The sequence below is a fragment of the Amblyomma americanum genome, chromosome 1, assembly GCF_052857255.1.
Source record: "Amblyomma americanum isolate KBUSLIRL-KWMA chromosome 1, ASM5285725v1, whole genome shotgun sequence".
NCBI classification, from domain to species: Eukaryota; Metazoa; Arthropoda; class Arachnida; order Ixodida; family Ixodidae; genus Amblyomma; species Amblyomma americanum.
Window position 1 is genome coordinate 89,160,746 of NC_135497.1, and position 25,972 is coordinate 89,186,717.

Consider the following 25,972-nt stretch of genomic DNA (forward strand, 5'->3'; position numbering starts at 1 on the left):
GCCATTTAGAGCGAGAAGTTGTGCCGAACAGCGCGGCGGCAATGCTGTATTTGGTCCAAAGCGCGCGAGCTGCGTGCCGCCATGTCTCTAGCTAGCTAGCCTTCCGGCGGTTTGCCAGCTAACTCAAACCCTTTACAACGTTAAAACAGGTCCCCTAAAGCGGTCGCACTCCGGCAATGGCCACACATGCACAGATGTCGCCTGCTTAGCCCCCCCGCCCCCCCCCGCCTCCCCCCCTCTTATTGTGACACTACGGAAAAGACATGGCACGTGCAAAACAAAGTCAAACGGTATAACGTACGCACGGCAATGATATGTTGTAACTCTCTCATATGACAGAGAACACTGAAACTTGAAACTGCCGATGAGCCGTAGTCCGGAAGTTGGCTAACCGTTTAATCTTTTCGTCTGCACTTTAGTGCAGCCAGCAGCTTTCTCTCTCTCTCTCTCTCTTCATTTGCCTGTCTACCTGTGCTCGAATCATTAGAGACCCCCTTCGATGGAGCCAAACTTTAAGTACTGGTCACAGTGATTGGAACGACGTGCTTTGTTTCGATAGCGGAGGTACCCTTGAAGAGACGTTTCTATAGATAAATGATGACGGAACACGGGAGAAGCAGTAGCTTTAGAAGCTGCAAGATAGTGTCATGCCAACAGCAGAATTATCTGAAAGCGAACAAGGAGCTGACGACGAGGTTTTTTTTTTTTCCAATCAGCTGGTACGCGCAGGAGGATGTTCGAAACAGGTACGCGTGCCCTCTGAATCACCTCCAGTGGCCACTACATTTCTCTGCACTACTGAGAGTTAATCAGAGACCGGTGTCGCTGAGCGCTGATAGGGCGGTTGGTTTGCACTGTGACGCCGGCAACATGTCACTAAGTTCCGCTTTCTTTTATCTACGAGGTCACTATCCCTGTTCCAAGCCTCGGCTGCACTATTATGAGGCCCATTCCGCTCGAGATACTGGACTGCGAAGAGGCGTATCAGCACGACGGAAGCCACATGGGCGTCCAAAGACGTAAGCTTAAGTTTGGTGTTTTAAGGCTGTTGTTGTTGCATGCTGGTGAGTGGCAACACAGTGTGAAAGGCGTTTTTATGCACGAGGTGTGGTTGGCAAGGTTTGTATCTATCGGTTCCGGAAAATGGCGCTTCATTTCTGGTATCCATTTATTCACTTTATCTTATTTATGCACTTTGGTGGAAAGAAGTACCCGGGACACGCGAGTTTTCAAAGCAGCATGTGCTGCATCTGACTGTAGTAAACAATCGCGAGAGCATTCAGTTCGCAGAGGCCTTCGTCTCTTTTGCTAACCCGGTACTGTTTTTTTATTTTGCTATTGTTGCTTTCCATTGATGTGGACCCCCTCAGTAAATCAGAACTGGAATTGCTGAGAAGTTTACAGATTGGTCAGAGCATCATCATGAACCAGCTGGATACCATCGAAGCGGAATGTGCTAAGCATGAAGCTATGCTCAACGAAATAAATAGCAAATTGGGAACAGCTGAAGGACAGATTGTAACACTTAATGAGGCAGTAGTAGGACAAGAGAATGCAGTCAAACACCTCGCAAAAGAAGTTTAGGATCTGCAAAGATTATGTTGACCTTGAAAATTGAAGTGAAAGGCTGAATCATGTTTTTTATGGTGTTAAAGATCACCAGGTAGAAACGTTGGATCAATTAGAATAATTAATTAAAGGTATCTCTCAGACCCACCTTGCAACAGAACTGAAGGCAATGCTAAGAGCACATCTTGTAAGCCATTACAAAAAGAAGGCAGGAAATTCCTTTAAAATGAGCGATTTTTCATCGCAATAAATCAGTTGTAAGTCCAGCGTTGTGGTGTGTGCCTCCTTTGTTCTTGTCTTGCGTCTATTTTCGCTGGTTCCTTTTCTATGCAATATGAACCAACTAGCCCAGCAGTTTGCACTCCTAAACCACCGATTGCGGTGAGTTTTTCCTGAGACAAGAGAAAAAATGGACGTCCTTAAAAGCGCTAAACAATTCAAGGTGTCTGAATGCAATGTAGATCAGGATTAAACACCACAAATAAAGCGGAAATAATGGACAGCAACAGTGAGGTTAAAGATGTTTTGACAAGCTTATTGTTGACAGTAAGACCTGAACCTGGGCCGATCCCCCCCATGTGAGCATGTGCCATTGTTTGAGGATAACAATAACAACAACAACATCTTGCTAGTAGGATGTACCCTTCCTCACACTGTCTAACAGCTCTTGTAAACTGCATAAGCATTGGAAGCACTGTGAGAAAGTAGACTAATTCACTGGTGCCATGGACTCTTTGAAGGCTGGCATTGTGTTTTGAATATAATCATGGCTTATCCCGTCCATCACTGATAGTGAGGTGTTTCCTTGGCACTTTACCACTTAACGAAACGATAGGGCACGTATGGCCGGAAGCGTTTTGTTGCTAGTTAATTCTGTTTTACGGTCAACTTTTGTTCGATATTCGAGATGATGACGTTGAGTCACTCGGGAGCAAAGTGACCCTTGCTGATAATACCTTATTTATTGCTGGAGCATTTTATCATCCACCAGACTCTGATGCGACTACATTGCATACACACTACGAGATTGTTTCTAAAACAACGGATCAGATAATTCTTGCAGGCGATTTTAACTTACCATACTTGAACTGGCCTATTTAAACCTGTGTAACTATATGACTGGCAGTCGCGAAAATTTCGAAGTGAAAAACATTTTTGACACTTTCGGCTTCACTCAATACATGAGTGCTTCTAGACGCAGTACTAACATTTTAGATCGGTCGGTTTTTAGCTAACCTAATTTTGTAGATTCTATCACTCGTATCGCAGGTATAAGTGATCATCTCACTGTCGTGGCTAGCGTTAAATATGCAGTCAAACGAACGAAGACACGCCATTCGAGGAAGGTATTTATTTTCCATAACTGTTCTTATTCTGCCATTTCTCAGGAACTATTTGCCCATATGTCTGTTTACGGCTCTTTGCGAAAATGCTGATATTGTACAATACTGTTTTCTGTTTAGAGGAGAGTGTTAAAACTGACGGAGAAGTATATGGGGAGAATTGTTTCAGTTCGGGCGGAAACGTTTTGTTTATGGGGGTTTAATGTCCCACAGCGACTCAGGTTATGAGGGACGCCGTAGTAAAGGGCTCCGGAAATTTCGACTACCTGGGTTTCTTTAACGAGCACTGACATCACACAGTGCACATGCATCTAGAATAATGCCTCCATCGAAATCGACCGCCGCGGCAGGGATCGAACCCGCGTCTTTCAGGTCAACAGCCGAGCGCCATAACCACTGAGCCACCGCGACGGTAGGCCGAAAAAGTTCAAGAAGCCATACATAGGTGACGCCAAAATTTTGAAACTAACAAGGAAAAAATATGAGTATATCTCACGTTTAAAAAGAACACAAAGTAATTATCACTTCAACAGGTTAGCCGAGGTAACTAATGAATTCAAAACTACAGCAAACAATGCGAATGATCAGCACTGATCAGCCACAAGATGGTTATGTGTCGGCAGCTACAGTGCCACCACACAGCGTCACGGAGGCTAAAGACGAAAAGAGTGAACTGAGCTGCACGACGTGGTAACATGGTAAAAGAATGCAGCGCGAAAAAAACAAGGACGAACAGAAGTGGACAGGACAGGGCGCTGACTACCAACACATTTATTCAGAAAGATGAGCAGCTTATATAACGCAGTCCAACACCCACGTGACCAAGAAAATAGCAAACGCGTTCAACTATCTAATACAAAAAAACAAAACGAAGTACACAATATCAAAGTGATACATATCTGGGTAACGCAAAGTCAGCCAAGAACCGATAAAACCGAGAGGACCACGACGAACCGTAAGGTGCACGCATGGAAAATGAACAGTCAGCGACCTTTGCCGCCAATGCAGCACGAGGCAAAACGAAGACGACAATAACAAAATAGTCACCGAACAATAAGTAAAAGTCGAAGCTAAAAGCAGGGTCGGGGCCAAACGCATAACAAAACAATACAAAACGCAACGCACAAGCTGAGTCAACCGTTCACAGTCAAACTGAGTCAAAAAAGTTGAAAGTTCTCTAGAACAAGAATTAAAAGCAGACGTGAATAAAAAGACGTGTTTATAGTGGGCCTAGAAAACTGGACTCCTTGTCTGTAAGTAAAATTGAAGGCGTGCTGACGCACTTGTCTCCAGCTTTGGCTATCATCCTTGCCTCAATGATGACCCTTTCATTTTCTGTCCGCGCCCGTGCTCTGACAACCGTGCGCGTGTAACATGGTTCGCAGCCTTTGCAAGACTTGCAATGGTCGTCCAGGTGCCCGCCGCTTTTGTTACGGACCCTACGGCGGTGTTCAAACAATCTCTCGTTGAGACACCTGCCGGTTTGCCCAATATACACGCGTCCACACTTCAAGGGAATCTCGTAAATGACACAAGTAGCACAATGTGTGAGTGGTTCTACATGTCTAATAGGGCAAACCTTTTTCTTTTGCTTTGTCAGCAGTGTACACACTCGTGACAATTTGCACGGGGCTGAGAAGACAAGGTTTACGTTGTTTCTTTTTGCAACCTTCTTTAAATTGTGAGACAACTTGTGAAGATACGGGATGACGGCCAAAGGAGGTCGTTTGGCCTGTTCTAGTTTGCCTGCGTCTTTGCCTTGCACTTTCAATTTCTGGAGAAGAGTCTCTGAAACGCTACTCACTAGTGTTGGTGAGTAGCCAGCACTGTAAAGACGTTGGACTTGGTTGTTAACACTGCTCTGCATCGTATGGGGACAGCTTTTTGTGAGCGCTGCCTGGATGGCAGAAGAAACAATGCCTCGCTTGATCAATTTCGAGTGAGCGCTGTCATGCGGAAGAAGACCTTTCTTAGAGCGAGGGTTGTACGTCCAACAGAGGTGGGTTTGTTCAAAACTAAAAAGTACGTCACAGGGAAAACCCATAAGCCTGACTGCCCTCTGAGGACCATCATCTCGGAAAAAGGTACGTGGCAGGCTGAAGTTGGTGCCTACCTACAACGCCACTTGAATGGCCTACCTTTAGATGACCCTTTTCTGGTAAGGAACTCGTCAGAGGTGTTACAGCGATTCAAAGGCAGTTCAGACGCTACGACTGGCTTTACAATTGACGTTGAAGACTTGTTTTATTCCGTTCCGCACGGTGGTCTATACGCAGCGGTGCGCGACGTGATCCAACAGTCGGGTGAAGTGCGTTTCCAGAACAGCTCGGGTGTGAGCAGCGACAATTTCCTTCGCCTTCTTCAGTTCTACCTTGAATCTACTGTTGTTCAGTACAGCGGTCAGTACTTCGTGCAAAAGAATGGCGTATGCATCGGGTCATCAATCGCGCCAGTCCTGTGTGATATCTACCTGGCGGCAGCCGATAAGCGCATTAGCCAGGTTCTCCCGGGTGAAGTGGTCCATTCGGCCTTCCGGTATGTGGATGATTTTATGATCGTCCTCAGAAGTTGCCCACCTGGTTCGTTGGAGCGTGTCATTCTTGAAATTGTCGCCCTTTTCAAGTCCCATTTTGGGGGTCTGAACTTTACCTGTGAACCGCCGAGAGGCAAGGATGTTCAGTTTTTGGACGTACTTTTTAGTTTTGAACAAACCCACCTCTGTTGGACGTACAACCCTCGCTCTAAGAAAGGTCTTCTTCCGCATGACAGCGCTCACTCGAAATTGATCAAGCGAGGCATTGTTTCTTCTGCCATCCAGGCAGCGCTCACAAAAAGCTGTCCCCATACGATGCAGAGCAGTGTTAACAACCAAGTCCAACGTCTTTACAGTGCTGGCTACTCACCAACACTAGTGAGTAGCGTTTCAGAGACTCTTCTCCAGAAATTGAAAGTGCAAGGCAAAGACGCAGGCAAACTAGAACAGGCCAAACGACCTCCTTTGGCCGTCATCCCGTATCTTCACAAGTTGTCTCACAATTTAAAGAAGGTTGCAAAAAGAAACAACGTAAACCTTGTCTTCTCAGCCCCGTGCAAATTGTCACGAGTGTGTACACTGCTGACAAAGCAAAAGAAAAAGGTTTGCCCTATTACACATGTAGAACCACTCACACATTGTGCTACTTGTGTCATTTACGAGATTCCCTTGAAGTGTGGACGCGTGTATATTGGGCAAACCGGCAGGTGTCTCAACGAGAGATTGTTTGAACACCGCCGTAGGGTCCGTAACAAAAGCGGCGGGCACCTGGACGACCATTGCAAGTCTTGCAAAGGCTGCGAACCATGTTACACGCGCACGGTTGTCAGAGCACGGGCGCGGACAGAAAATGAAAGGGTCATCATTGAGGCAAGGATGATAGCCAAAGCTGGAGACAAGTGCGTCAGCACGCCTTCAATTTTACTTACAGACAAGGAGTCCAGTTTTCTAGGCCCACTATAAACACGTCTTTTTATTCACGTCTGCTTTTAATTCTTGTTCTAGAGAACTTTCAACTTTTTTGACTCAGTTTGACTGTGAACGGTTGACTCAGCTTGTGCGTTGCGTTTTGTATTGTTTTGTTATGCGTTTGGCCCCGACCCTGCTTTTAGCTTCGACTTTTACTTATTGTTCGGTGACTATTTTGTTATTGTCGTCTTCGTTTTGCCTCGTGCTGCATTGGCGGCAAAGGTCGCTGACTGTTCATTTTCCATGCGTGCACCTTACGGTTCGTCGTGGTCCTCTCGGTTTTATCGGTTCTTGGCTGACTTTGCGTTACCCAGATATGTATCACTTTGATATTGTGTACTTCGTTTTGTTTTTTTGTATTAGATAGTTGAACGCGTTTGCTATTTTCTTGGTCACGTGGGTGTTGGACTGCGTTATATAAGCTGCTCATCTTTCTGAATAAATGTGTTGGTAGTCAGCGCCCTGTCCTGTCCACTTCTGTTCGTCCTTGTTTTTTTCGCGCTGCATTCTTTTACCATGTTCACTGACCAACAAGCCCAAACAGCCGCTTTAGTGCACGACGGAGTCTCTGGTGATCACTGCACACAAGTTTGCTACGGTAACTAAGCCTGTCTCTTTATTCATATCGAATCATCAGTATTCAGCAGGAAAAGACGAAGGTCGATCTACCTTGCAGCACGTGCACGAGGCACGCAGCACAAGCAGCCACTACAGATGACGGTTCCTCGGGAGACCAGGACGGCAGCGGTGCTGGCGGCGGCCGAGATGGCAGCAGCCACCTAGACGACCACCTTCCACATTTCTAGCTGCGTTGACCAGCACCACCGCGGGGTGGACCAGCAAATGCCTTCTGCCAGCGGCCAAGAATCCATGTCCACTCTAACTGCCATGTTTCCCTTTCCGGCCGCAGCTCGTATGTGAACCTATGTCGGCGCCCCGCCGACTTCAGTGCCACCGCCACCGCCAGCTGAGGACGCTGGTGCCCTGGTTCCATGTAGAGGAAGCGGAGGAGATGCGACCACTAACGCCTTGCTGACGTCCACGACATCGACGCATACCGCGGCCGGCATGGTGCTACCGGTGACGTCGTATTGCGTCTGGTTGCGGTGCACTGCCGCCGCCTTCACGCCTCTTCCAACCGCGGCACGGCGTCTGACCTACGAAGGCGCCCCCCTGCCCAACGGACTTCGCCGTTCCCGGAGGAGGACGCCTGCTGCCCGGTCCTGGACGGAGGATGGTGATATGTTTAGATATCGGGACCGAGGTCTTCACCGCATGACGATGAACTCTGCAGACGACGGAGGGAAGCCTTCAGGAGGGTTAGTAAACTTGAAGGTTTATTTGCATATTTACCACAGAAGCAAGGAGACCAAAAGTCAGAGATGAAGTGCTGTGAAACCCGCCAAATTGCGGCTTAAATACAGTGGATATTCCCTAGGCACCTAGCTAGAGATTCCGGTGGCTGGTCAAGCGTCCAATGGGCAGACACACTCTTCATAGTCTCCGCCCTAACCCCGTGACCGCTCCGCCCTCACAAACACGTGCACAGGCGATAAGGAATCCTGGCGCCTTGAGGTCCTGGAATGCGGTTTCCGACGGGTTGACCAGGTGCATAAGGTCGTTGGCTTTGTAGGCGGTGATCCCCTCTGTGGGAAAGATGCGTCCTGACGGTCCCGGTGAATTCCAGAGGGTAAGATGAATCAGCCGTGTCCGCCCCCGCTTTGTCTGGCCGCGCAGGTGCAAGCGAGCGGGGAGGGTCCGGCGCCTTTGTTCGGGTCTTTCTGCCGGTCCACGGGAGGGCGCAGTTCGGGAGAAACGCCGCATTCCATACTCCGGACGAATAGATTAGAGGCCTTTCGTCACAGCTCGCCGTCGCCAGGAGCCGTTCCTAATCCTCTTCTCAGGACGACAGCACCTTTGGTCCAACATAGTTCGATGGCGCCTGCCGGGCTCGTCTGTTCCCGCTGTCGGGGCCTCCGATCACAACAATGGGGAGATGCGGTCGCCGCCGCCAGTCTGACATCCACGGCCTCGGCGCCTACCGCGGCCGGCACTGTGACACCGGTGATGTCGCGCTATGAGTGCTTCCGGTCCACTGCCACCGCCTTCACGCCTCAGCCAGCCGCAGCACAGCGCCTAGCCTACGAAGGCGCTCCGCCTGCCCCAGGGACATCATCGTCCTCGGAGAAGGACGCCGGCGGCCTGGTCCTGGACGGAGGATGCGGGGGAGATGCGGTCGCCGCCGCCAGGCTGACGTCCAAAGCCTCGACGCCTACCGCGGCTGCACTGTGGTAGCGGTAATGTCACGCTATGCCTGCTTCCGGTCAACTGCTGCCGCCGTGACGCCTGTCCCGGCAGCGGCCCGCAGGCTCACCCACGACAGTGCCCCACCGACTCTCGTGTCACCATTGTTCCTGCCTCAGGGCACCGGTGGCCTGTTCTTTTGTGAAGAATGGGGGGGGGGGGGAGCACGCGGTCGCCACCGACATGCGACCTCATCGATATCCACGAGGCAAAGCGCCAATGCCACCATCTATGTCTCCTGCAAAGCGGCCGTTGGAGGATGTCACTGTTCTCCACAACCAGGCAAGGCGCCAGCGGCACCATCTACGTCTCCTGCAAACCGGACGTTGCAGGATGTCTCTCTTCTCTGCAACCAGGCAAGGCGCCAACGCCACCATCTATGTGTCCTGCAAAGCGGACGTTGCAGGATGTCACTCTTCTCCGCAACCAGGAAAGGCGCCAACGCCACCCTCTGTCTCCTGCAAAGCGGATGTTGCAGGATGTAACTCTTCTTCGCAACCAGGCAAGGCGCCAACGCCACCATCTATGTCTCCTGCAAAGCGGACGTTGCAGTATGTCACTCTTCTCTGCAACCAGGCAAGGCGCCAACGCCGCCCTCTATGTCTCCTGCAAAGCAGATGTTGCAGGATGTCTCTCTTCTCTGCAACCAGGCAAGGCCTCAACGCCACCATCTATGTCTCTTTCAAAGCGGATGTTGCAGGATGCCACACTTCTCCGCAACCAGGAAAGGCGCCAACGCCACCATCTATGTCTCCTGAAAAGCGGATGTTGCAGGATGTCACTCTTCTCCGCAACCAGGCAAGGCGCCAACGCCACCATCTATGTCTCCTGCAAAGCGGACGTTGCAGGATGTCACTCTTCTCTGCAACCAGGCAAGGCGCCAACGCCACCCTCTATGTCTCCTGCAAAGCGGATGTTGTAGGATGTCTCTCTTCTCTGCAACCAGGCAAGGCGCCAACGCCACCATCTATGTCTCCTGCAAAGCGGACGTTGCAGGATGTCACTCTTCTCTGCAACCAGGCAAGGCGCCAACGCCACCCTATATGTCTCCTGCAAAGCGGCCGTTACAGGATGTCACTCTTCTCTGCAACCAGGAAATGCGCCAATGCCACCATCTGTCTCCTGCAAAGCGGCCACTGCAGGATGTTACTGTTCTACGCTACCATAGCGTAGCACCAGTGGCGTCCCTTCGGCATCGTCGTTCCTAGCTTCTACTGGAACTCCAACAGATATCGTCGCTGTCCTCGTCGAAAGCCTCCTGGACACTGCGGCTCCTACAGCAAGGGCTTATAATGCTGTCCTCCCTCACTGAGGGGCTACATTATCATCCAAGTGGAGACAATAGCCTGGATGGTTGGTTGTATTGCCCTTAACAGCAACTCTTAGAATCAGAAGCCAGTCACCCGGACAGACAAATCGCTTTGCTTGCTCTGCCAGCAGGCGTTCCTCAAGTTTTACCCAGAATACCCAGTCCTTTCAATGACATAGTAATCTCAGTTGGCTAAGCAGCCAGACATTTGGGTGTCGGGAGGCAGCGTGTCTACAACATAAATGACTACCGTGCCCGTCACGGGGATGCCGGTGACATTGTACTAAGTCTATTTGCCGTCAGTTTGCATGGTCACCCTGTCAATCAAAATTGCCGTTTGGGCGAGTTGGTTGGACAGGTTGATTTCCGCGCTGGTCATTTCGAATCACCCTGTCGTGTGGGGTGCTGGACGTTTCAGAGTTCAATGGCAGCCCACCATCGCACTGCCGTACTGACCATTACAGTGCCCAAGGGCACGAGGCCTGAGTACAACTGGCGCAATGAAGCTGGCGCCAGCGGCGAAGTTGTCCAAGGCTACGCAGATCATGCTGACGAACAGAACAAAAGGCCTGCTCCCACGAACTCTAGAAAGTAAAAATAAGCCAGTGCACGGCTTCTTAAAATGTATCAACCATGGGAGCATTTTTTTTTTTCATCGAGATTGCTTAGCGCGTGCGAAGCCCTACTGAAGTGAAAAAAAGTTCTGCAAGCAAAGTGCAGTAAAAGACTTGTTTTACCAACAGCTAAAAGCCTCATATTTGGAGATCTTGCAAACAAACGGTGCTTTTACCCAAGGCATACTTTTTCTTTGTGATGTGTGGTCAAAAAGATAGCGGTAGTGTAAATGATTCTAAAACACTGACAGCAGGTAGCACCCAAAGATTGTTGCTTGGCTAAGGAAAATTCCCAGAAACAATGACATCTAAAGTATCCAGCGCACAAAAGCACTTTGTGCTTTCAGTTAGAACATTTCAAATAAACAGTGGGAAAATATTTGCGGTTGGAGCGCGTGATAGCGTATGGCTACTGGCGTCTGCATCGCCGCATTGTTAATTTAAAAAAAAAGTCTTGTGTGCCTCCTAGCTTGTCTCTCTTTTATTGCGCTACAGTACCCGCCATTCTGAGAGTTTGCTTGTGCTGTCATCTTCCACAAACTTGCTGGGTCATGCGCTCGATATCGGCACGTTCTTCCTGCGTATTGGTCAGCATTTGCCATCGCCCCTTGAACTTTTTATTTTCTTAGCATCCCTGAGCCCTGAGTTTAGAAACATTTGCAGCAGATTCTCCGCGTCCCTGTGAATTTAACGGGAGCCTTCAACCCTGTACTCGATTGGCGCAAAAATTGCCTTTTCACCTTACGTGGTATGAATGAGAAAACATTCTGCCCTACCGCTGTTTCCGTTGGTGCGTTTGTGGCTGATTGTTTCTGTGGCATTCTCTGCGTTTGTGTATTTTAGTTCGCGTTGGCCCCCAAACCGCAGGCCATTCCGACTCCCCTGGGTTAAGTTAAGCAGAGGATTGGTCGTTCTCTCTACTTAACTTTCATAGATGGCGGCGAATCCTCATGCCGCAACCAGCGCAGGGGCGCAGCGGTTAAGCGATGCGCCAACTGCAGTGGCAGGTGGCTGTTCCTCTCAAGCGTAGGGGCCATACTACCCATGCTGCTCTTCCCGAGCAACTTGTCGCGCAGCTGGTGTGGTGCTCCTGCGAACTTACCCGAGCTTACCAGCGTTACTTACAAGTAGCCGAGTGACAGAGAAACTCTGGTAAGCTCGGGTAAGTGCCCCACACTTTCTGTTAACACTTTCTATACACACATCCTGTACACACGTTCTGTGCACACTCTCCGCGGACGTCACGCATGAGCCAAGTACTGCTTCCTCATTTAAAAAATATAAATGAAATGAGGGCGCCTGGCCCAGACGGTATTTCTCGCCGCATATTGAAGCGCTGTGCCTCGCCGATCTCATCTTACTGTTACCTGACATACACTAAATCTTTCCGCGGGCATGCTATCGGGTGACTGGAGTCTGGCAAATGGCACATGCACTTCCGGTATCTTTGTATCTGAGCTGGATGAAAATGGGCAAACACACTGCGTGTTTTCACATTTTCAAAAAGCCTTCTATTGGTTTTTCGCTTGCTGCTGGTTCGCAAATTTCACATGGCAAATATTAATCGAGGAATTGTGCAACTGGGCCGTCAATTACTTGTCCCATCACAGAAAATGTGTTATACTGAACGATGGCACTTCCCCTTGTGTCGAGGTCACATCGGTTGTTCGTCAGGTCTCCGTTTTAGGGTTGTTATCATGTTTTCTTATTAACAATATTCCTGCGAGGTTATATATTCGCGTATACGTTTGTACGCCGACGACTGCGTCATGTACAAAACAAAAACTGAATTGAACTGTACTCTATACATTCGCAGACTGATCTTACTAGCTTTGTTTCGTGGTGCGAGAACTGAAAAATGCAACCAAATGCAAGAAAAGTATGCGTCCATCTGTCCTTCGCGAAAAAAAAATTGAGACTTCATTTTTTTATGAATACTGATGTTATTAACCAGCGATCTATGCATAAATAGTTGGGAGCCGCCCTGGTTGCTCAGTGGTTATGACGCTCGGCTGCTGACACGAAAGACGCGTATTTGATCTCGGTCGCTGCGGTCGAACGGCGATGGAGGTGAAATTCTAGAGGCCTGTGCACTGTGCGATGTCAGTGCACGTTAAAGAACCCCAGGTGGTCGAAATTTCCGCAGACTTTCACTACGGCGTCCCACATAGCCTGAGGTTTTGGGACGTTGAACCCCAATAAACCATAAATAGTTGGGTGTGATTTTTTCATCTGATTGTTACTAGCATGCTCGTGTGAAGAATGTAGCTGCAAAGGCTTCTAGGGCGCCTAGTTTCGTTCAACCAGATCTGAAATCCTCAACTAGATGTAAAATCTTCACGCTCTGATTGATAAAATGGAAAGAATACAGAATAGAGCTGCAAGGTTCGAGCAGCAAGCGAGAGCGAGGGGAGAGCTGCAGTAAAATGAAAAGTGTGCTGGAATGGGAAGTGCTCTCCACTTGCTGAAAAAACTGCGCTTGAGATTGTCCTTTCGAGTACGTATCAATAGGACCTGAGTTACACACCGTTTTTATTTTAAACAACTGCACATTATGTATCCAAGAGAACTGATCATTACTTGAAATTTCGAGAACACCGGACTAGAAAGAATCCCTATCATATAGTAGGTTACAACTTGAAGAACAAAAAAACAGCAGTTGATAACACTTGGCCATGGTCCACGGCGTTCGGTATTACTCCGCTGGCCAATATCAACAGTAAGCGAAATCCGGTTTTTAATGTCACACTATATTAAACAAGCCAGGCGTCAAAATTCTATAGCTTGCAAATTTTTTCTTGTGAATACCTTCTTATTTAGGTAGCAAGAAAAGTTTTAAAAACTAACTGCATTTGTGTCATGTATAGAATTCTGTGCGGTTGTCCTGGCTGTGGGTGGAGCGACAATGCAGATTTCAGTTGTGTCCGACTATATTTCATAATTTGCGCGAACCATAACGAAGTGGAACTGACTCTCTTGAAACCTACAGTCTACTGTACTAATGAATATCTGTTCTTTTCCAAGTTTTACCCCCCTGCTTACACGCCCATGGTCAAATTAGGGTATCTCTGAACAAGAATAACAACGTATCGTTGGCGGCGGTTTGTTTTTGTATCGCCGAGTTCATTAGTGCTCGAGGGAGCGGTCGTCTGACAATGTCCCTGGAAGAGTCTTCCAATCCTTCGGCTTCATACGCGAACCGGCCGGCCACAGCATCAAGCCTCTGGTTAAATACAAAAAAGAAATGCTAGTCTGGTTGCCGGTGCCTTATCAGGGTGCCGGCATACGTCAAGAAGCGCGCCAGATTGTACAATCATTGTGTGCGTTGCATGTCGCACCAAGCCCAGGGAGGCAGAGCACGCTTACAGAGGCGCGTCCCGTGGTGCGCGAAATGGACCAGCCATTCTCCCTTCTCGGACCACTAGGTGACGATGGTGACGCAGCGATGAATTTGAGTCAGCGGCTGTGCGTCCTGGGCACTTCTACTCCCGAAAGTACACAGTCGTGAGCAATATGAAAGGGAACAATACTTGAGCATTCATTTATTGCTTACTCTATAAGTATGTGTACCATGCGCAGATTTTTCCTGTTCACTAACTAGTTTTACACTTGGCGTATATATTCAAAAGTGATTCTCAAATTTAGAGGAGAAATAACCAGAAAATTCACAACAGTGCGCAATACTTTGTTCCCTCTCGTATTGATCGCCCATGTAGTCATAGACAGTAGTTTGCGGGATGCGGATTCGCGGAGAAAAATTTATTTCTGCATTGCCTGATCGCTAGTCAGCCAGATATGGTATTGTTCTAGCCGCGATGGAGCAGGCATGTCTCCGCACGCTTCTATGCATTTCACGCACCTGCTGTGCCTGAGCAAGGAGAAATTTTTTTCGCGAACCCGCAACCAGAAAGCTCGTGTCTATGAATGTACATATTGTAAACCATGGCTATGTCCAAACAATCAGGGCGCTTCTCAAGGGAAAGAAAAATTACGCAAAAATTGCAGTACAAAGCATGACCCATATCGAGAAAATCTTTGTGTTACGCTGATTTGACCCAAAAAACTGTTCCGGTTCGTTATGGTGAGGGTAGAACAACTGACGTGCTAAGTACGCTGTTAATCAATCGGTATTGTAGTATCGAGTATTGCTTGCCGACCGGGAAAAAAAATATGATAATGGGTCAAGTGTAGTCAACTAGCGAAGAGAGGAACTGTAAACGAGAAGTTTTTCGCCGGCACACGAGCCATAGAATATTTAGATATTCCATTAATTCAAACGGGGATTCAGAGCGAGAAATTCGACCATACACGCCCGACGGCTTTGCTTTGTATTTTTCCAGCTTCTTTATGCTCGACTTGTTATGCAGATCCCAAATTATGCGTACATATTCAAGTTTTGTCCTTATCACAGAGGAAACTAAGGAACTTCACGCTAGATGGAGGATTTGCAGTGCGTTGTCACTCAGACACGGGCTACTTCAATGGCTGTCTCGAAATTTTCCACGTAGGTGTGGGGCACTACTAATTAGATTGTTGTAGTCATTGGCAGACTTGGCATTAAAGATGCACACGAGCGAATACTGGTTTGCGGAAGGTAACGGCGTTTGATGAACGGACCGCAAGGAATGACGACACGAAGGTTTGTTAACTGGCTTTTATGACGGGTGATAAAGGTTGTTCTGTACGGAGAGAGAGCTGCATTATAGAGCAGGGCTGTAATAATTTGTACCGAACTACCAAGGACATTTTGAAGAGGACTGGGAGGCGGTCAATGGCGACTTTTTCAACTTCTACTCAACGAAAAAAAGTCGCCATTGACCGCCTCCCCATAGTGTGACAACGTGACTAACAGCCTTAACCCCCTCCCTTCCTCCCCCTCCCTCATGCCCTTCGACTCACAGATTTCGTTTCTTTGACCCCCACCTCCCCTCCATACTTAAAGACGCTAGCTATTCCCCTTAGTCACCCCCGATGAAGGAGCCGAGTCAGCTTCGTAACGTTGGGTTAAAAGTAAGGTTTTTGGTTGGAGTTGCGCAGTTTATTATATATTGGAAAATGCTGAATTTTTAGATCAATACGCTCCAAAAAGCCTTTTACGCGCCGTTCAACTTTGAGGATGGCGCTTAAACTGCTAACAAAGGGAGGCGATCAGATTTATTTTTGTGCTGCTTCGTCAAGCTGTGTTTAAAGTAATTTCAGCCCGATGTAAGATTGTGGGTGAAGGACTGTGCGAAGTTTTATTGTTATACTCATGAGTCCGCAATAGGTGCGTGCTTGATACGCGTTTTCACTCCTGATCTCTCAAGCTGCCACAGTAGGCATAGTGCTTTCTCTATTTCGTGGAATGAAAAAGTGTGCCTATAAGACCTCGGAACGTGGAATAACTTCTGATTTTAGCGCGATAGCGTTAAATGCCCTGTTGTCCAGACATTCCGGTGTTTGCGTTGTCGGCGGTTCTGAGCGAAAAATCACGCACATCGCTCTGGCAAATGGTCCCCAGGGAGCAACCTAGGAGTCAGGTGGGCACCTAGCTAGTCACATGCCCTTGCGGCGTCATCACAATCTGCCCACCGGATAGTGAGCAAACTGCCCACCTTGGCAGGTGGCAGTTAAGTTAATTATCAGCCACTCGGCAAGAGCAACCTGGGTCGCATAAGGCCCATTGCTGGGAGCACCTGCCATCGCAGCGCACTGACGTATCGCTTAACCGCTGCACAACTGCGCCAGGAGGGGTATGAGGACTCGCAGGGATCCATGTAGAGAGAGAGAGAGAGAGAGATAGAAAGAAAGTAATTTAATGAATGAAACGAAAGGTGAAGAAGGATCCATGAATGTAAAGTAGAATATATAGCAGACGCAGACAAGGTAAAGCAAATGAGGGACTAGTTTTTGACAAACTTATGAAGGGAGCCAACAGTCACCGAACCCAGGTGCATAGGGGAATGTTTAATTTTTTTAATGTGTAGTGTTAATCAGTGGAATAATAATACTTAGATTAATATATCGCTTAAAGAATATTACTTATAAAGCACCAGGAAACCAACAATACCGCCGGTGGGATCCGAACCCACGACCTCCGAATATCGCGCCCGGTGCTCTTACCAACTGATCTACGGCGACGGCTGTCCAATCTGCTGCTCTCGTGGGTATTTATGTTTATTGCATGTAAGCGAACCTTGAGAGCGTTCACCAAATATATATATATATATATATATATATATATATATATATATATATATATATATGAAAAAGACGGACAAAAGTTCTAAAAGAAAACTTTATTGGGCTGACTTGCGCCCACAATGGACTGAATCATTCGGCGGCAGCGAAGCGACAAGCGTGCTCGCCGGTCGTCGGAACAGAACAGAAAGCCCGCCGCTCTCGGCCGTGCTGAATTTAAAGATGATAGCGTACATTCGATATAAAGCATGCAAAGTTACCAGAACATTGTGGAACAACGTAGAATCAGCTTCAATCGAGATAAATCTGGTCGCGTTTTGCGTCGCAAACAAAGCGATAAAGTGGCGTGGCGGCAGACTCGAAGACTGAACACTGCAAAGATTACCGGCATCACACCCCTCTTACAGAAGCATCAACCCGATGCATTAAAACAAATAATTTGACTATATGCACAAATAAAACGGATCGTGCGAAAATAAACACAGAGTGTAGAAATGCGATGTCCTTTGGCGTGCATAATAGGGCTTGAGACGGACGACATGGACAACTTCTTGTCGTACGCGGCGTCGCTGGGATGCAGTCATTGCGTCAGGGATGACTTCATAATCCAGTTCACCTAGACGACGAACAACCTTATACTGGCCGAAATAGTGGCGCAAAAGCTGTTCACTCAACCGACGGCAGCGAATGGGTGTCCAAACCCAGACTTGGTCTCCTGGCTTGTATTCCGCGATGCGTCTTCGTAGGTTGTAGCGTCTGGCGTCGGTCCGCTCGTGATCTTTGATCCGTGATCGGGCAAGCCTCCGAGCTTCTTCTGCGCGTTGAAGGTAGGCAGCGACGTCGACGTTCTCTTCTTCGGTACCGTTGGGCAGCATGACGTATAGCGTGGTCGTGGCCTCCCTGCCATTGACGAGCCTAAAAGGCGTCATCTGGGTGGTCTCCTGCACGGCGGTGCTGTAGGCGAAGGCGACGTAAGGCAGGATAACGTCCCAGTTCTTGTGCTCGGCATCGACATGCATAGCGAGCATATCAGCGACGGTTTTGTTCAAGCGCTCGGTCAGTCCGCTGGTCTGCGGATGGTATGCAGTTGTCCTCCGGTGGGTGCTTTGGCAGTAACGCAAGATGGCTTGCGTGAGTTCTGCCGTGAATGCTGTTCCTCTGTCCTTGATGAGCGCATCGGAGGCACCATGTCACAAAAGAATGCACTCCACGAAAAATTTGGCGACTTCTGCTGCTGTTTCGTTCAGCAGGGCTTTTTCCTCTGCGTAGCGGGTCGGGTAGTCGGTCTCTATGACGATCCACTTATTTCCAGACGTTCATTTTGGGAAAGGGCCTACCAAATCCATGCCGATCTGCTGAAAGGGCCTTGACGGGGGTCCAATGTGGTCTGGAAACCCTGCTGGTCGGGTGGGAGGGGTCTTTCGTCGCTGACAATCTCGGCAGGCTTTCACATAATGTGCGACATCGGCAGACAGTCGGGGCCAGCAATACTTGTCTTGAATGCGGCGGAGGGTGCGAGTAAACCCGAGATGTCCGGCTGTCGGCTCGTCGTGTGACGCCTGTAAAATTTCTTCGTGGAGACAGGCAGTTACAATAAGGAGGCAGGCTGTTTTGTTCGGTGAGAAGTTATTTTTCATGAGAACATCATTCTGTACACAGAAGGAAGATAGTCCTCGCTTGAAAGAAGCGGGGGGCGAAGAAACCTTGCCTTCCAAGTACTCAATGAGGCGTTTTAGGTTGGAGTCCGAGTGTTGCTGCTGTGCAAAAGAGCTGGGGCTCATGGGTCCCAGGAAGGCGTCCTCAGCGTCGTCCGGCGACAATGCATCTACAGGGGCTCGTGAGAGGCAATCGGCGTCAGAGTGCTTGCGTCCGGACTTGTAAACGACGGTGACGTCAAACTCCTGGAGGCGCAGACTCCATCGAGCGAGGCGGCCAGAGGGGTCCTTCAAATTGTCACTCCAGCACAGCGCGTGGTGATTGCTGACCACTTTGAATGGTCGTTGGTACAGGTAGGGGCGGAATTTCGACGTAGCCCAGATGATAACAAGGCACGCCTTCACAGTAATAGAATAGTTAGCCTCGGCCCTGGAAAGGGAACGACTCGTATGCGATGACTTTCTCCAGAACGTGGCTTTTCTGAACGAGGACGGCGCCTAGTCCCACGCTGCTTGCGTGGGTATGAGCTTCTGTATCAGCGTTTTCATAAAAATGCGCGAGGATTGCTGGAGACTGTAAACGATGCTGAAGTTGAAGGCTTCTGCTTGCGGCGCTTCCCCTATAAATGTCCCCTTCTGCCTTCGTCAGTTGGATCAGGAGCTCGGTGATGCGCGAAAAGTTTTTCACAAATCGTCGGTAATATGCACACAGGCCGAGGAATCTGCGCACTGCTTTCTTATCAGCCGGCGGTGGAAATTGTTCAATAGCAGCTGTTTTCTGTGGGTCTGGGTGTACGCCCTGCTTGCTAATGATGTGACCTAGAAACAGCAGCTCTTCATGGCAAAGTGGCACTTCTCTGCTTTCAGGGTTAGGCCAGACGACTTGATGGCGTCTTGTACTGTCCGAAGTATTTTGAGCTGCTCTTCAAAGTTCGAGGTGAAGACAACGACCTCATCTAAATATACCAGATAAATTTGCCACTTTAGGCCTGCCTCTACTGTATCCATTACCCGCTGAAACGTCTTGGGTGCGGAACAGAGACCAAATGGCGTCCCCTTGAACTCAAAGTGCCCATCCGGAGTGATGAATGCGTTCTTCTCGCGATCTCTTTCACCGACCTCAATTTGCTAATAGCCGCTCTTGAGGTCCATCGATGAGAAATACTTGGCTTTGCAGAGCCGGTACAGTGTGTAGTCGATGCGGGGGAGGGGGTAGACGTACTTCTTTGTTATGTTGTTCAAGCGGTGGTAATCAACGCAGAATCGAAGTGCGCCGTCTTTCTTTCTCACTAGAAATACCGGTGCCGCCCATGGGCTTTTGGATTGCTCGATGACGTCGTCGCGAAGCATTTCTTCCGCTTGGTCCCGGTTGGCTTCTCGTTCTCGCGGCGACACACGGTACGGTCTTTGACGGAGAGCTCGGGCGTGCTGGTCGCTTATAAGGCGATGCTTAGCAATTGGCGTTTGCCGGACATTCGGCGATGACGAAAAACAATCGCTGTAACTTCGTAGCAGATTGCGGATCTGGTCTTGTCTGTTCCGGGGCAGAGTTGGGTTTATGTCGAATGTGGGTGAGTTCTCTTGGTGAGGCGGATCTTCTGCGGATGGGTCGGATAGGGCGAAGGAGTCTCGTACGTCGGATATTTCGTCGAAGAAAGCAATCGTGGTTCCTCGGTTAATGTGCCGGTATTCTTCGCTGAAGTTAGCAGTAGTTCGGCCTGGCCATTGCGGAAACGTGCGATGCCTCTTGCGATACTGATTCTTCGGTCTAGAAGCAACTGCATGTTCCCCTCGATGATGGACTCAACGTTAATGGCTTTCATGGCACCTACGATCACGATAACGCTTGAACAGGGTGGGACGCTCACTTCTTCCTCCAGGACACTCAGGGCAACGTGATTTTTCAGAGTTCTCATCGAAAGGATGGCCTCGTCCGTCGAAAGCGTGATCAGCTTGGATCGCAGGTCGATGATCGCCTGAAGCTCACTAAGGAAATCCATGCCCAAGATCACTTCGCGGGAACATTGCCGTAGCAAAGCGAAGGTCACAGGATAGGTATATCGTTTGACAGTCACTCGCGCTGTGCATCGTCCTGATGGCAGAATGAGGTGGCCCCCTGCGGTGCGAATTTGTGGAGCGTCCCAAGCCGTCGGGACTTATCTCAGCTGCGCAGCGAATGTTTCATTCATCATCGAGTAATCGGTTCCTGTGTCGACTAGAGCGGTAACTTTCCGGCCGTCGATAGTCACTTCTAATTAAGTCGGATGTCCTGGTCTTGCATTGCACGTCGCCCTCGGCGTCAGGTCACGGCTTCGTCGCGTATGCGAGTCGCAGGTGGGGCGTGTCGTCGAAGCTTTTCTGGGTGGCGGCGTCGTTTTGAAGGCAGTTCGCGTCGTGTTCGGGGTTGTCATTTTGAGCGGCGTCGGTGTAGCGAGTGTAGCTTCTTCATGCGGCGTAGCGGGTGCAGTGTCTTCATGGGTACATGTGGTCTGTGGAGGACCTTCGTCGTTTCGGTGGTGAGCGATTTCACCTCCAGAGGTTGCTGTCTTTAGTGTCCCCTACGCGGCCTGGTATACGTTCCTCGTACCACGACTGCGTAGCTGCGGCGGGGCGACGCAAAGCACGAGGTTGGCGGCGATGGTGAGCGCGAAAGCTGGCTTGGCGTGTACTCCTCTCGACGCAGGTACTCGTAGATTTCCTGCGGACGTTGGCCAGCGACGCTGATCTGTTCGCGCCGCCCGAATTGAAGTCGATGAAGACGCGACACCCAAACCCAGCGCGAGAGACTGACAGTTCGCGCACGGGGTGATGGCGTAGTGCTCTAATTAAGTGGCCAGCGAAGGTGATCTATTCGCGCCGCCCAAATGAAAGTCGATGAAGACGCGACACCCAAACCCAGCGCGAGAGACTGGCAGTTCGCGCACGGGGTGATGGCGTAGTGCTCTAATTAAGTGGCCAGCGAAGCTGATCTATTCGCGCCGCCCAAATGGAAGTCGATGAAGACGCGACACCCCAACCCAGCGCGAGAGACTGGCAGTTCGCGCACGGGGTGATGGCGTAGTGCTCTAATTAAGTGGCCAGCGAAGGTGATCTATTCGCGCCGCCCAAATGAAAGTCGATGAAGACGCGACACCCAAACCCAGCGCGAGAGACTGGCAGTTCGCGCACGGGGTGATGGCGTAGTGCTCTAATTAAGTGGCCAGGTAAGCTGATCTATTCGCGCCGCCCAAATCGAAGTCGATGAAGACGCGACACCCAAACCCAGAGCGAGAGACTGGCAGTTCGCGCACGGGGTGATGGCGTAGTGCTCTAATTAAGTGGCCAGCGAAGCTGATATATTCGCGCCGCCCAAATGGAAGTCGATGAAGACGCGACACCCAAACCCAGCGCGAGAGACTGGCAGTTAGCGCACGGGGTGATGGCGTAGTGATCTAATTAAGTGGCCAGGTAAGCTGATCTATTCGCGCCACCCAAATGGAAGTTGATGAAGACGCGACACCCAAACCCAGCACGAGAGACTGGCAGTTCGCGCAAGGGGTGATGGCGTAGTGCTCTAATTAAGTGGCCAGCGAAGGTGAACTGTTCGCGCCGGCCTGGGTTCGAAACCCAGTCCCGTCGACCTTTGATCTTGTGTCTGTCTTGTGTGTTGGCGCAATTTGTTGTTAATTTAAAACCATGAACTAAATAGCCCAGCAAGAAGTACTTCTAAAATGTTAGTTGTGTTCGTATTCTCACCACGAGAAAGAACTATTTTGCCTAAAAATGCTTGTTGAGGTGTTCGTCCGCTGTGGTAAGCTAAGGCTTGGCGAAATTGTCTTCCAGTATGCTACTGGAAACGCTGCCGTGGCGGCCACGTACCCTACAATGCGGTCTGCGGTGGTGAGGACCTGGGAGGCGAGAGCCTTTACGTTGGGCGGGCCAGCCACAGCGGTGATTTGGTGCCGGGCAAACTGGTCCCCTCCCACGGCGTCTGTTACGTGTCCTGGGGTGAAGGCGAGCACGGCCACGACAATTATGAGGTCAGCAGACTGTCACCCATGTCGGAATTCATCTGCCAAAATCTCAGCGCATATGGCTTCAGGCTATTATAGTTTCGCTTTGTCGGTGCGACAACCTCGCGCGAATGCAAAATTACGTCGCTTTATCTTGGAGCAAAATCATACTTTTTTAACCCACCAGAGTGTCTTAATGAGCCCTGGATCGCGTGATCAGATCTCAGGAGCGGTTGCAGCACTTCTGTGGAGTAGAAATGTGTAAATGCCTCAGTGCTGTGCGGTGTCAGTGAGCGTTCCAGGGTGGTCCAGTTTAATCCGATGCCTTACATTACGGTGTCTGTTATTGGCGACGCCCACTACTTAGATGGGCGCCTCACAAATCCACTATGGCGGCGGCACAGAGGACTGCTTCTGTGAGCAGCCTGAGTAGAATCGAGGTTTTTTAAAAATTTCACGATAAACTCGCGCTTGTTTATCAATGGTGGCAACCTCGGTGGAGACAGAGTTTGTTTCCTCGAGGGTGTAAAGAAATAAACGAAAGACGGCGAAGAAATCCCTGCCTGGCGTTTCAATATGGCCGGCGTGGAGCGCCAAAAATTAACGGTTGACGCGCTCTTGCAAGAGAAATTAAAAATCAATGACATTGACAATGAAGGATCTCGCACGACGATTGAGTGAAAAAACTAGGGGTGCCATATTCTGAATTTAGCACTACAAGTGGGAAAGACTCAGCGATGGCCGTGCTTGCGCAGAAAACAAGCTAGAAAAGTTTGCCAGTCACTGTCGCTTGAGTTTTAACTGATAAAGCTGTGCCGTTCTTCAAGCTCCTATTTGAATAACCACTTGCTACTTTAAACTTGGATGTAGATTTAGTTTATGGGAGGTTTAACGTCCCAAAGCTACTCAGGCCATGAGGTACGCCGTAGTGAAGGGCCCTGGAAATTTCGACCACCAGGGGTTCTTTAACCTGCACTCACATCGCACACCACAAAGGCCTCTAGAATTTCGCCACCATCGAAATTCGACTGCCGCGGGCGGGATCGAACCCGTGTATTTCGGGCCAGCAGCCGAGCGCATAATCACTGAGCCACAATGGCGGCGCAGGCTCGGATATGGATTTCTACACGTACAGTCTTGGTCAAAAGTCTTAATGCCACAGCGTGTCAGCTGCAGCGAAACGAATGTTCCTAGAATGCTCCGTGTAGCGGATCATTCAAAACACAAGTCAAGCAGGAAGATTCTCTACCGAAAGATGAGAACTTCTGCTAGCATTTAAAGGTCATTCGGTCTTTAATAGTGCCGTAATGGCTCTGTTATGCGGCTGAAGGGCAAAGCCTTTGGCCTGAAGACTTTTCATCAAGGCGGTACCTATAAGTGGAAAGCGAGAAAAATGAGCTCGCTTTTTCTGCGCGCCGTTTTTTTTTTCGAAGCCTCGTGCTCTCACTTTGTAAGTAGTGAATGTAATGGGCGCAAGACTGCTGATACAAATATTTATTTCGATTCTATTCGATTCTTGTCATCCTTCTGTCTGACTGGCAGATTATTGTGACAGCGAGGGCCTGGGGCAGTAAACGAGTGCAAAAGCAACCAGAACGAAATGGTATTCGAAGGAAATAGTACTATCAACCCACTATCACCCTATCACACAGCATGGGTGATAGGGTCATCTTGCAGAGCAGGCTTTCATGAGGAACATGAGGGGGGTATGGGTAGCGTTTAAGGGGAACTGCCATGGGTTGGGGGCATTCCCACGGGTAGTGCATGAAGGTGCCCTTGGCCGCCCTACATATTGAGCAAAGTTGGAAGTTCAAGATAGGGTGGTAGCGATGAAGGAAGCAAGTTTGTCAGCAGTTGTCGCCAGACCGCACTCTATTTGGTATCTAGTGTACGGCGAGATGGTGGCAGGATGAAGCGGCTGATTATGTAACGAGTGGTGGGCTGGTGCATGGTATGTGAGCACAGCCCGCGAGGTTTCCTGCGTGTGTTTGGGTGTCCGATCTTCCGAGGCCCGGAGGTCTAGTTCTCGAGCCAGCGCATGGAAGCGCTGATTACCGGAGATCGGAGCATGCCCAGGAACCCACGCGCGGGTTATCTCTTGGGTAAGTGTGTGTCCTGATGCGAGTATGGGTCCGCCAATTGGTATGATGATAATGTTTTGCTGATAGTGACGGTACTCAGCTTGGGAGTCGGCGGCGTAGATTTCAGTTATGTTGGGATCTTGTGTAGCGCGTATGAGCGCCAGGGCGATGCCCCTTGCGCCCTCGGCCTCCGTAGGGTTACTGGCATGGAGCATGGCTGCGGCTCCCATGGTTCCATCCTCGTAGACGGGGACAGCGGTATAATAGCCTGGTGGAAATGAAGGGTTCCGCCGTGAATAGAGAAATGAACATGATGGCTTTCGCCGAATGTTTTACCTCAGTCAATTTTTAATGGGTCGTTCCCGGGGGTGTACCCACCGGAGGGTACTCCCTCTGAAGGGTGCCCCAGAGTAGGCATCCTCCGTGCCCGAGGGTGCGACGCGAGGGCACGAGCGCCTCGTAGCCTGACTGTCTAAGGCTTTGGCTTGGAAAACGAAAAGTTAAACTCGATTGTGCAGTGGCTACAAGGCAACCATTCCTTTCGTCCTTTCTCCATTAAATGCGATCATGTTGAAGTCGTTCGTGGTTTGAAGTACACAGTGTGTTAATAGCGTCGCCGTCGCGCTGTGCGTCGGATCTCTGTTTCAGGTGCTTGTCTCCAACGACGCTTTACTGCAGTGGCTTCGGGCGTCTAATGGCTCCGTGCCGAGCGGGGCCATCCAGGGTGGCGTGACAGTAACCGGCGAGCGGCTATACATCGGCCGAGCTCGCCACCACAATACGCTGACCCTCGGAAAGGTCCACCCATCCCACGGGTGCCTCTACCTGCCCTTCGCAGGCAACGAGCATCGATACACCGAGTACGAGGCCCTTGTATGCATGACGATCAACTTCTGAGAACCGTATGAACGAAGGACGCCGATAGAGTTCAAAGATGGGCGCATGGTTTATACTTACCAGTAATCGCTGGCAAACGATGCATAGCGAGCGACCGCGAAGGCTTAATGTGCGCCGGGAAACATTGAGGAACTTGCAAGTCAAGGTTAGTCTGTCCCCGTTCATCCTATTCTAGAGGTGTGTGCAGTAGGTGCCGCCAAGAAACGCAAGTATGTGCTGTTTCTTCCCGCAGAATAGATTATGCACATTGAAAATTAATGAAATTGAAATGAAATGCAATTACATGGACTCTGTTATTGACTGTGCGCTCTTTGTCTTGATTCACTGCAAGGGCTGCTGATTACCTGGGCATTTTTTTCATGCTGTTTAGCTCATTCCAGCGATCCCTGCACGTGTGGACATGTGAAACTGTGGTTGAGAGAGGGCAGGCAGATGTTTCTTGACACACACAAAGTGAGCAATGGAGGGGAAAACCTCAAGGTGCTTGCCAACGTTTCGACGAGAGGACTTGTCCACTTGTCGAAGC

At 49.6% G+C, this 25,972-nt stretch overlaps 1 protein-coding gene across 1 annotated transcript; it reads left to right on the forward strand.

The window, feature by feature from the left end:
- Positions 1-871: 871 nt before the first annotated feature.
- Positions 872-25,742, forward strand: LOC144113195 (natterin-4-like). Its single transcript, XM_077646157.1, has 3 exons — positions 872-1,019; positions 22,299-22,495; positions 25,198-25,742. The coding sequence occupies exons 1-3, from the start codon at positions 941-943 to the stop codon at positions 25,444-25,446; spliced, it is 525 nt and encodes a 174-aa protein (XP_077502283.1). The 5' UTR covers positions 872-940; the 3' UTR covers positions 25,447-25,742.
- The last annotated feature ends 230 nt before the right edge of the window (positions 25,743-25,972 follow it).